Raw genomic sequence first — 11955 nt, forward strand, 5'->3', positions numbered from 1 at the left:
TGAGCGGCTGTGTTTCCCAGGGCCGTGTTCCTGGTGCGGCACAAGTCCACCCGGCAGCGCTTCGCCATGAAGAAGATCAATAAGCAGAACCTGATCCTGCGCAACCAGATCCAGCAGGCCTTCGTGGAGCGCGACATACTGACTTTTGCCGAGAACCCCTTTGTGGTCAGCATGTTCTGCTCCTTTGAGACCAAGCGCCACCTCTGCATGGTGATGGAGTATGTGGAAGGTACTTGGAAAGGTGGCCTGGCATGGGGGCCAAGGCACAATCAGACATCCCTGTCCTGGGACCAATAGGTTACTTAGGGGTACAGTGTCATGGCCCAGGTTCTCAGTCTCTCTCTGACATTGGCTTCTGCTTTAAGTCTCAGCCCGTTTGACAGCGATGGGCATAGAGCTCCCTGCCCCTCCCAGGAAGAGGCTTCTGCAGCAGTAGCTGCCATGGGGCTGCCATGTCAGGTGCAGTGAGGCACTCTGGGACAGGACGTGTCAGCCTGGCAGCTCTAGAATCTTGCATCCCAAAGCCGCACAGCCTCTGCTGCTAGACCAGGCAGGAAAAAGAGGTGGCAAAAGCCCAGGGTTGGGAGCTGGACCCTCAGAAGACGAAAAGCCATTGCCCTGGCTGATGGCTGGAAAAGGGACACCCCTAAGGCCACACAAAACGCTTTCAGTTGGAGCAGGAGAGCTTCGCGGCCAGTGGCCTTCCTCCTCCCCTTTTTACTGCTGTGCACAGCTTCCAAAGATGTTTTCCCTAAGTCCTGAAGTGGAAGCTGAACAAAACTCCCCTTTTAATTAGTAGATGCATGCTGGGAGTTTACACTGATACTTCACTCAAAAAATAAAGGACAGCCATCAGGAAGGAAATAAATGAACAATGCTGAAGTCTCAGACAGATGTGTTTGCAATATACAGGATTCTAATCCTAAAATAATGTAATCCTATCTCTACAAACCAACTCACAGGCATAGAGGCCTGGGTTCCTTCTCTCTCTGGCCTGACGGTGGCGTAAACAGCCATTCACTTTCCCTCCTGCTTCCCTCCACACTGTGTCCCACCCATACCAGCAACCAGTTAGAGTCACTGTCTCTAGCACCAGGGTCTCCACTGAGTCTGCCTGCCCTGGGACCTGAGAGACGGTGAGCCTGAGACTGCTGAGAGCAGAGGACAATCCTGCCCTCACCGTTGCCACCCTTGTTGCAGGAGGAGACTGTGCCACTCTGCTGAAGAACATCGGGGCCCTGCCTGTGGACATGGTGCGTCTGTACTTTGCGGAAACCGTGCTCGCCCTGGAGTACTTGCACAACTACGGCATCGTGCACCGTGACCTCAAGCCTGACAAGTACGCCCACTGTCCGGGTCCCTAGTCCAGGCTCTCGGTGTTGGGTCTCTAGAGAAATGGAGGTCGACAGGGCATGTTTGAATCTATACCAGAATGGTGGCGTATGTGGTATCCATCTATGCCCAGTACACTATCCCCTGACCACTCCAATAAGAGACCATCACCAGCAAGGTCTGGCAGGGGCATTGTAAGGCTCCAGTGACAGGTAAGAGTTACTGAGGAGTGCCACTTTAAAACCAGGCAGGGACAAAAGGACCAGCATGTGTAATGATGGCTGAACAAGTGTCTGACATTTGCTGACATCCACTCTGTGCCAAGCATGATATTATGGGCTATAAAATAGTCCCTGGTCTAGAGTGGAAGACAGAATATCCACGTCCAGGCTGTTTCTCAGAAGGCATTAATCAACTGGGAAAAGGTGGTAAGAGCTTTCTAAAGCTGGGGAGTGGGATTTGCAAAGGCACAGAGCTGTGACCCACTCAGGAACTCCAAGCTGTACAGCAAGCATGTCAAACTCATGGTCCGAGGGCCACATGCAGCCCACAATGAAAGTTTTTACGGCCCAGCCAATATAACAGTATGTAAGAAATGTTTTAATAAAAATTTTGTAACTTATTTTTAAAATATCCTGTTATGCATAATTACTAATAACGAACTACACTATTCACTCGGACGGATTTCTGTAATTGTGTTGCAGTTATTTCTCTTACGCGCAGGCGCACCATTTCTCTCCACTAATACCAGCAGCATACATTATTAGTATCAGACTGACATGTTTGGTGTGCACAACAGGAAATATTTCACTTACGGAGAACAAGAAAAATAGGTTTATTTGCATTACGCTTATTAATTTGTGCAGTTATTCAGTGTCTGGTAAGTTAATGTTCCAGAAAAATATTAATTTTTATTAAAATTTCCTATTTTATGTTAATGATTACTCATTTATTTCAGCCCTTTGTATTCAGCATGTCTCTATCTAAATAAACCTACATTTCTATTAAAATTGAAACTTGTTTTTTTGTGGCCCACGTAACTTAAACCTTGTTTTTTTGGCCCATGTTAGCTTTTGAGTTTGAATGCTTGCTGTACAGTATGGTTGGTCAGTAGTAAGAGATAAGGCCAGAGAGACAGGAATTAGATCATCAAGAGCCTTTTTGTTAAGTTTGGGTTTTATTTAAAGGATCCTAGAGGTCTTTGAAGGGCCTATGAACCAAAGATGTGATGAAATGACACGCTCAGACTTTGGGTTTAGTTTAGGGAAATCACTCTGCTGGTGGAAAGAAATAGTAGACCTTTGCAGTAGACCAGGCCGAAACAACAATTCTTGTACCTAAACAGTCAGGATGAATAAGAGGGCAGAGTGGTGGGGAGTAGAGGGAAATGATAAGGTTGGGGTGGGGGCGCAGAAAGAAGCAAGAGAGCATTAGCCTGGGCTGTTGGGGACGGCACAGAGCAGGTTGCCTGTGGAGAGTGCGGTGCTCACAAAGCCAGAGCTCTTGTTCCAGGTCCCCGTCTTCTCGCCGAAGCTGCCTGCCGCCCACAGGAGCCCCGTAGGAGCCTGAGCAGGGAAAGTGGCACATAGTAAGGTTAGCACTTTTAGGAAACTGAGGAAATAACTCCATCCTCTGTGTCTCTGGTTCCTCAGCCTCCTGATCACATCCATGGGGCACATCAAGCTCACTGACTTTGGCCTTTCTAAAATTGGCCTCATGAGCCTGACAACAAACTTGTACGAGGGCCACATTGAAAAGGACGCCCGTGAGTTCCTGGACAAGCAGGTAAGGAGGGATGGCTGAGACTTTGGGGGTTGAGTTCCAGGCCTCAGAATAAAGACGGGAGGTATGCTTACCCTGTAGGGGTAGGTTAAGACTGGGAGCTCCTATCTCTTTCATCTTTTGATTCCAGGGAAGCATTGAGATAAGTCACACATTTAGAAATAGGGTGGAGCAGAGAATTATTCTATACGATAAAACCCTAGTATGCAAACTGTCTGAATGGCAGAACAACCAGTCGCTATGATGCGCACTGACCACCAGGAGGCAGATGCTCAACACAGGAGCTGCTCCCTGGTGGTCAGTGCGCTCAGCCAGAAGCTGGGCTCACGGCTGGCGGGGAGCCTCTCCCGCCTCTGAGGCAGCGCTGAGGAGCAGCAAGCCCGGCTTTTGGCTGAGGTGCTCACGCTGCTCAAGCCAGAAGCCCTGAGCCGGGCTCACAGCTGGCAAGCTCAGCAGCAGCGGCAGGAGCCTCTCCAGCCTCCACGGCAGTGCCAAGGACCCCTCGGGGGATATCTGCCGAAGGGTCCTGGACTGCAAGAGGACACAGTCCGGCTGAGGGGACACACACACACACACACACACAAATATCGTGTGTGTACAAATATCGTGCACCGGGCCTCTAGTCCTATATAATAGCCTAATGTGCTAAGTGTCCAACCGTTCAACCAGTCTCTATGACATGCATGACCACCAGGGGGCAGATGCTCCAACCTACCGGTTAGCTTGCTACAGGATCTGGCTGATCAGGACTAGGCAAGACGGGCCAGACACCCCCTGGAGCCCTCCCACAGTCTCTCCCTGGCCCTGATCACGTACCTCAGCCTGGTCTGTGCCCTCTCACAACCCAGGACCCCTCGGGAGATGTTAGAAAGCTGGTTTCGGTTTGATCCCCACAGGCCAGGTTGAGGGACCCCACTGGTTACAGATCCGTGCACTGGGCCGCTAATATAGCTATAAAATCCAAAATCATCTTCCTCAGAGTTTGGAGAAAATGGGTCATATAACCATTGACACTCAGACTGGTGTGAGGTCCATTCTGAACTTCCTGGCTCAGTCAAGAGCAAGGCTTTCCTGGAGCTGCTGTCCTTGGGTAATTAGGAAATACATAAACTCGCCCCACCAACAGTTACAACTCTGGTACCCTGGTTGATTTTGCTCATCAAACAAAGTTAGCTGAATCTTTAGTCTTTTTTCTCAGACTTTCTCCCCCAAAGGTGGGAATCGCCACCCCTGCAGCTGTCATGCCGGGGGACTGCCTCAGGAAGCTGAGTCAGCCTGGCTTCTCTGTGCCCAGGTGTGCGGGACTCCGGAGTACATTGCGCCTGAGGTGATTCTGCGCCAGGGCTACGGGAAGCCCGTGGACTGGTGGGCCATGGGCATCATCCTGTATGAGTTCCTGGTGGGCTGCGTCCCTTTCTTTGGGGACACTCCGGAGGAGCTCTTTGGGCAAGTGATCAGTGGTAGGTACCGTCACCCGGCCCACAGGAGGCCGGGTCTGGATCCACAGATATGAGTTGTGCATGCACCTCTGCGGCTTAGGGTTCTTGCCATGTATGCTTGCCTCTTGTGTGTGTGTGCACAGCCACACCGTGTGTATCACCTGGGGCTTGCTCTGGTTATGTACCTGTGTTGTCTGTGTGCGTATCTGTGGTGTGAGTTCTGTATGGGCATGTACGTGTGTCTGGACTGTAAAGGAAGGAGATAGAGCTTCAGGGAAGTCATGGCTTTGCAGTGCCCACCCTGGACCAGAAAGCAAGCCATGCTCTGGGGTAGGGGTGTCGAACTCAATCAGAGAAGGGGCCAAAATCTAAAATCCAGCCTAAATCGCGGGCCGAATGGTTTACTGAACAGTCATAAACTGTCATTGTGATGGAAACGCAGCGGAGTGCAGTGATGACAGCGCGGTGCGGGCCACATTGCAAGGCCTGGCGGGACGGATTTGGCCCGCGGGCCTTGTGTTTGACACATGTGCTCTGGGGCATGCGCTGTAGGAGGGTAGGAACCTAAGGAATTGGGGTCCCAGGCAAGCTTTCAGGGATTCTGAGCTGAGCCCTGTGTGCCTCCCTACCCCTCTGTCCGGGGACCATCTTCTCCATCTCCCCCTCTGCCTCCAGCTTCTGAGGCTCCTCTCTCACCCACTCCCTTTCTCCTCACCCGCGCTGACCCTCAGATGAGATTGTGTGGCCTGAGGGGGATGATGCATTGCCGCCAGATGCCCAGGACCTCACCTCCAAACTCCTCCACCAGAACCCTCTGGAGAGACTGGGTACAGGTAGGACAGGCCCCATAAACTTTTCATCACATGGAAGAGGGAAGTGGGAGGCTGAGTCCATGCAGCCAGGAGGCTCAGGCTTCAGGTGTGAGTCGTGCCTCTGGGTCCTGAAACTCGCTCTGCTCCTCTGGGCAGAAGATCTGGGAAGGTGCCTGAGCTGAGGCCTCCAGGCCTTGCTGCTTGAGGTCTGGGTTTTCCCTGGTCCTGCTGACCTGGACTCCACCTGCTCACCCGCCCCCCTGCCCACACCCTCCCTGTCCACAGGCAGTGCTTGTGAGGTGAAGCAGCACCCATTCTTCACTGGTCTGGACTGGACAGGACTTCTCCGCCAGAAGGCTGAATTTATTCCCCAGCTGGAATCGGAAGATGATACCAGCTACTTTGACAGTAAGGCCACTCTGGGTCAGGACTGGGGCTCCTACCTGCCTTTTCAGAAATACACATGCACTCTGACCTTGGCACGGGAGTGCAACTTCTCCAGGCCTCCTGAGGTTTGTTGGGTCAAAAGTGGCCTCTGAATGGGACTGTCCTGTCTGTCTGACCCAGCCCGCTCCGATCGGTATCACCACGTGGACTCGGAAGATGAGGAGGAAGTGAGTGAAGATGGCTGTCTTGAGATCCGCCAGTTCTCTTCCTGCTCTCCCAGATTCAGCAAGGTACCACGGGGGCAGGCCCGGCTGGATAGGGCAGGCTGGGGAAGAGGTGATGGGGCTTCCGCAGGGAAGAGAGGAGGAAAGGCTGGGCCTGCATGTGACAGATACTTCTAGAACCACTCCAGGGGCGAGGCCAGGTCAGCCCAGAGGAATCGCTATTTCCTTGAACATTCAAGGGTATGTATAGGGGAAGTCTGGAGAGCTCCGATTCAGGTTCCGGGGGGTCGGGAGAAGGGACACTTTTTGCTCCTCAGGTTGTCCGCTGGAGCCTGTCCCCAGCACGTCTCCTGTGCCCACAGGTGTACAGCAGCATGGAGCGGCTGACGCTGCTCGAGGGGCGCCGGACGCCACCCCCCACCAAGCGCAGCCTGAGCGAGGAGAAGGAGGACCGCTCAGACGGCCTGGCGGGGCTGAAGGGTCGAGACCGGGGCTGGGTGATTGGCTCCCCTGAGATGTGAGCACCCAGCCATCCTTCGGTTCACAGATTGTGGGTGGGATTCAGATGCTGGGAGGAGTGCCAGCGGCTGCTCTGAACGTCTGAGAAGAGTTCTGTGAGGCCCTAGGAAGCCAGGCTTCAGGAGGGAGACCCCAAGGCCATCTCACCGTGGGCCTTGTGTCTTGCAGATTGCGTAAGCGGCTGTCGGTGTCTGAGTCCTCCCACACGGAGAGTGACTCGAGCCCTCCACTGACCGTGCGGCGTCACTGCTCAGGCCTCCTGGATGTGGCTCGCTTCCCTGAGGGCCCCGAGGAGGCTACCAGCACCCCCAGGAGGCAGCAGCAGGAGGGCATATGGCTTCTGACGCCCACATCTGCAGAAGGGATGTCTGGGCCGATCCCTGAACGGCCAGTGGAGCAGCAGCTGAAGCTGGATGAGGAGCCTGCTGGCCAGAGCAGTGGTTCTAGTCCAGGTGTGGCCCAGCAGGTGGCCAAAGGCCCAGGCTGGACCGTCGTGCAGGGAGGCAGGGAAGGGCAGCTCAGCTGCATCGCAGGTCTCATTGCTCATTTGGGCCCACAGCCATGGAGACCCGAGGCCGTGGGACCCCACAGCTGGCTGAGGGAGCCGCAGCCAAGGCCATCAGTGACCTGGCAGTGCGCAGGGCCCGCCACCGGCTGCTCTCCGGGGACTCGATAGAAAAGCGCACCACTCGCCCCATCAGCAAAGTGATCAAGTCTGCCTCAGCCACAGCCCTGTCCCTCCTCATTCCTACAGGTGAGGCCTTGGGGATCTAGGATAAAACTCACAGGAAGGGCCTGTGCAGGAGTCTGCACAGGGTAGGTGTGTCTGTGCATTGTATCTGAGAAGACCGTGTCACTGTTGTCCCTTTGTTATGGAACTAGAGGTCTCCAGTGTAAATATGCATGAGGGTTTATATGGTCCCTGATCCATTTAAGCGAGCACTCAGTAAATGCTAGCTGCCCTTCCATCACCTGCTGGGGTGGAGAGGGCTCGGGCCCAGGAGGGGCTTTGCTGCTCAGAGGCTGTGGGGAGCACACACCTGAGCTAACACTCTGTCTCTGGCTAGGGCTGTGTGATCAGCGGCCAGGCGGGGGCTGGTCTGGGGTCTTTGCCAGGCCAGGTTCCCTCACCCACTAAGCCCTGGTTTCTCATTCTCCAGAACACCACACCTGCTCTCCCTTGGCCAGCCCCATGTCCCCACATTCCCAGTCATCCAACCCATCATCCAGGGATTCTTCTCCAAGCAGGGACTTCTTGCCAGCCCTCAGCAACTCGAAGACCCCCATCATCATCCACCGAGCTGGCAAGAAGTATGGCTTCACCCTGCGGGCGATCCGTGTCTACATGGGCGACCTGGATGTCTACACTGTGCACCACATGGTGTGGGTATGTCCCCAGCCTATCAATCCGCCCCCTCCCCTTACCAGGGCCTGCCTGTCCCTGCCCACACCCCCTCAGGCTCAGGCTCGGGCTGATAACTCTCTCTCCCTGGGGCAGCACGTGGAGGATGGAGGTCCAGCCAGTGAGGCGGGGCTTCGTCAGGGTGACCTCATCACCCATGTCAACGGGGAGCCTGTGCATGGGCTGGTGCACACTGAGGTGGTGGAGCTGATCCTGAAGGTTAGTGCTGGGTGTGCTGCCTGCTGTGGTCGACCCCAGCAGTGCAGTGAGTGACTGGCCACAGGGGAGTAGGAGTCGAGCACACGTACGCCCGGCACTCACTGAGTACAGGCGCACATACTGTGGGGACGGCCATAGATGTGGGTGATTGGCTCCCCTGAGATGTGACACCCAGAGCGTTTTCGCTGAAAGGCACCACCTTCACTGACCAAGGCCCAGTGACACTCTGGGCCTGGGGTAGGATTGGAGAGGACAGGTAAGCCTCTTCTCTACCTTCTCAACCCAAACTACTTGGGCTCCAGGCAGAGCCGTTTGCTAACCTGTGAGAAGACAGGTCTGCGGTTCAGACATGTTGATGCAGGGACAAAGGCTAGAGCTGTGGTCTAGCCATGCCCAGGGGTGAGTTGGATCAAAAATATGGCCACCACCTTAGCCTGGGCTCATCTTCTGGTCCCCAGAGTGGAAACAGGTTGTCTATTTCAACAACCCCCCTGGAGAACACATCCATTAAAGTGGGGCCGGCACGGAGGGGCAGCTACAAGGCCAAGATGGCCCGAAGAAGCAAGCGGAGCCGGGGTAAAGATGGGCAAGAGAGGTGAGCAGACTTGGCCCAGGGGTCTGCTCTGGGCCAGTACATGGTGCGTGTGTGTGCTGTGCCCCGTGCACCCCGTCAGATCAGACAGCTTTGACTCTTGTCTCTGCAGCAGAAAAAGGAGCTCCTTGTTCCGAAAGATCACTAAACAAGCGTCCCTGCTCCACACCAGCCGCAGCCTCTCTTCCCTTAACCGCTCCTTGTCATCCGGAGAGAGCGGGCCGGGCTCTCCCACACACAGCCACAGCCTCTCCCCCAGATCTCCCACTCAGGGCTACCGGGTGGCGCCTGATGCTGTGCACTCAGGTAGGAAAGGCTCTGCAGATCGCAGACAACCCCTGGGGGGAGGACAGCACCTGGGCCTCTGGTTCTCATGGGTCCCACTCCGACTCTCATTCAGCCCACCCCCTGGGAGACCCAGCTCTTGGGGAGGAGGTGACAGGGCTGGAGGGTGACTTCATCTCTAAGGCCTGGGCTCTGGTTCGCTAATGGGGTAACCTTGATACTCCTGGGACATTCCAGAGCTAAGCACTGCCTTGCCCCTCAGTCATTCCTAACAGCTAACCTTGCTCTCTCTGCCTTTGTCTGTTTGTGCAAAGTGGGAGGGAATTCGTCCCAGAGCAGCTCCCCCAGCTCCAGTGTGCCCAGCTCTCCAGCCGGCTCTGGGCATACAAGGCCCAGCTCCCTGCACGGTCTGGCTCCCAAGCTCCAACGGCAGTACCGCTCTCCACGTCGCAAGTCAGCAGGCAGCATCCCACTGTCACCACTGGCCCACACCCCTTCTCCACCACCGGCAGCTTCACCCCAGCGCTCCCCGTCGCCCCTGTCTGGCCACGGGAGCCAGGCCCTCCCCACCAAGCTCCACTTGTCGCCTCCCCTAGGCAGGCAGCTCTCCCGGCCCAAGAGTGCGGAGCCCCCCCGCTCACCACTGCTGAAGCGGGTGCAGTCCGCTGAGAAACTGGCGGCTGTACTGGCTGCAGCCGAGAAGAAGCTGGCCACTTCCCGAAAGCACAGCCTTGACCTGCCCCACCCTGAGCTAAAGAAGGAACTGCCGCCCAGGGAAGTCAGTCCTCTGGAGGTGGTTGGGACCAGGGGTGTGCTGTCCGGGAAGGGGGTGCTGCCGGGGAAAGGAGTGCTGCAGCCTGCGCCTTCACGGGCCCTAGGCACCCTCCGACAGGACCGGGCCGAGCGGCGAGAGTCACTGCAAAAGCAGGAAGCCATCCGTGAGGTTGACTCTTCAGAGGATGACGCTGATGAGGGGCCCGAGAACAGCCAAGGTGTGCAGGAACCACGCTTGGTACCTAACCCAGAAGTGGGCCGGGATCCGCCCCTCAGAGGAGCAGGAGAGGGGGAGGAAGAAGACGCCTTCTTGCCCAGGGACCCCCGAACGGAAGGCCCTGGTGATCCCCAGCGGAAGCCTGGGGTCCTGCCAGTCTTTAAGGAGGCTGCCAGTTCCGTGTCAGCAACTCCCAGCCTGGGGGGGGCGGGACCCACAGACCCCATCCCCCCTGAAGGCTGCTTGAAGGCCCAGCTCCTCCACACCCAGGCACTAACCGCACTTTGTCCCAGTTCTTCAGGACTCGTCCCCGCCAGTGGCCGCCCTGCCTCCTCCACTCCTGGAGGGCCAGGCCCATGGTCCTGGAAACTCCTTCTTGCGGGCCCTGAGGGGACATCCGTAAGCAGAAAGGCAACAACGGAAGGTGGGTTGGTCAGCTCCCAGGATTTGGAAGCCACAGCTCCAGCCCATCCTAAGAACCTGTCTCCTAGGCAGGAGGGGAAGTCATGGCCACCCAATGCCCCTGAACTGGCCCACCCTTGTGAGCTTTCCGGCCAGAGCTGGTGCTGGGAGCCTGGGTGTGCACACAGAGAGGAGGGGCCAGCCCTGGGCATCACCGCAGTGCCTGAGGCCTCAGGTGACAGGAGGCAGAACCTTCCATGCAGAAGCTGCCCCCTCACCCAGGAGCCTGGGCCCAGCCTGCTCCAAAGGAGCCGAGACCCAGGAGCCTCTCGCAAGCATCAGGACTTGGCATTGGCAACCAATGAGTTTTTAAAGCAAACATAGCAGTTGTCTGCCATTTCTTAACTCAGATCTGTATAATACATGCTCTTAGAAACCATCTTTATGTCTTTGCTTGCTTCTTTCCTTCAGTCCACACAAATGTAATAACTGAAAGTCCTATGTTATTGCTGGTAATAGAGTGACTAAAACAGTTTCTACCATCAGGAGAGGAGCCTCTAACCCACTTTGGCTTCACAGAGATTATGACATCTGAGCTCAAACATGAAGGATAGGTAATAGGTAGTAATTTGCTGGGTTAGAAGAGTAGGAATTAGTGTAAGGATGTCCAGGCAGAGAATATAGCACTTAACCATATGCCTGGCATATTCAAGGAACCAAAAGTGGAAATGAGCCGAAACAGGTTTGGCTCAGTGGATAGAGCATCAGCCTGCGGACTGAAAGGTCCCGGGTTCGATTCTGGTCAAGGGCATGTACCGTGGTTGCGGGCTCATCCCCAGTAGGGGGTGTGCAAGAGGCGGCTGATCGATGATTCTCATCGATGTTTCTAACTCTCTATCCCTCTCTTCCTCTCTGTAAAAAAATCAATAAAATATGTTTTAAAAAAATATGTATTTTAAGGAAAAAAAGTGGAAATGGGTGTAGTGAGTTAGGCAAGAGTCATAACTGATGGTCTCACAAGAATTTAGACCTTGTATAGGTGATGAAGAACCCAAGAAGGCCACAGAGCGACTAATATGCCTGCTTTATAGATAAGGACTCAGGTTTTCAGATATTAACAAAATCATAGCTTGGGAAGAGCTAGGATTAGGACCTAGATATCTCTTGACTCTAGAACCCACATATCTATACCAAATTAGAATGCCTCTTAGCCAGAAAATGGAGAGGAAAGGTGGAGAGAGGTGAAGAGTTTAACTTGGTACTTGCGGGACATCTGCAAGGTACCTAGATGTATGGGTCTCGAATGCAATAGAGAGATCTAGACTGAAAGAAAATTGAGAGCCATTAGTGTATCAATAAGGGAACATGTGTAATTCTTTCAACAATAAAGAATTATTTTAAAAAGAATACCAAGCTGGAAAAAAAAAAACAGCAAAAAATAAAATTATATACCGAGGAGCATAAGCATTTAAGGCAAAGAAAGACTTAGAAGCAGCAGCCAGAGGGCACATAAAATCCAAGAGAAGAGTTAAAACGGGTAGAGTTATTTGGTAAAATGCTGGGAGGCCA

At 54.5% G+C, this 11955-nt stretch overlaps 1 protein-coding gene across 13 annotated transcripts in view; it reads left to right on the forward strand.

The window, feature by feature from the left end:
- MAST2 (microtubule associated serine/threonine kinase 2) overlaps positions 1-10825 on the forward strand; it is a 153191-nt gene extending 142366 nt beyond the window's left edge. For 11 of the 13 annotated variants that reach the window (XM_036444123.2, XM_036444127.2, XM_036444124.2 and 8 more), the window contains 15 exons: positions 21-229; positions 1201-1339; positions 2985-3117; positions 4409-4574; positions 5285-5386; positions 5651-5773; positions 5933-6042; positions 6339-6493; positions 6664-6947; positions 7055-7249; positions 7656-7882; positions 7994-8116; positions 8575-8711; positions 8821-9014; positions 9308-10825. In XM_036444123.2, coding sequence (XP_036300016.1) covers positions 21-229; positions 1201-1339; positions 2985-3117; positions 4409-4574; positions 5285-5386; positions 5651-5773; positions 5933-6042; positions 6339-6493; positions 6664-6947; positions 7055-7249; positions 7656-7882; positions 7994-8116; positions 8575-8711; positions 8821-9014; positions 9308-10770 — 3760 coding nt within the window. In that variant the 3' untranslated portion in view covers positions 10771-10825. The remainder of the gene's footprint in view (positions 1-20; positions 230-1200; positions 1340-2984; positions 3118-4408; positions 4575-5284; positions 5387-5650; positions 5774-5932; positions 6043-6338; positions 6494-6663; positions 6948-7054; positions 7250-7655; positions 7883-7993; positions 8117-8574; positions 8712-8820; positions 9015-9307) is intronic. The other 2 variants (XM_036444126.2, XM_036444131.2) reach the window with 1 other exon arrangement.
- The last annotated feature ends 1130 nt before the right edge of the window (positions 10826-11955 follow it).

The sequence above is a fragment of the Pipistrellus kuhlii genome, unplaced genomic scaffold, assembly GCF_014108245.1.
Source record: "Pipistrellus kuhlii isolate mPipKuh1 unplaced genomic scaffold, mPipKuh1.p scaffold_m20_p_2, whole genome shotgun sequence".
In the NCBI taxonomy this organism is placed as follows: domain Eukaryota; kingdom Metazoa; phylum Chordata; class Mammalia; order Chiroptera; family Vespertilionidae; genus Pipistrellus; species Pipistrellus kuhlii.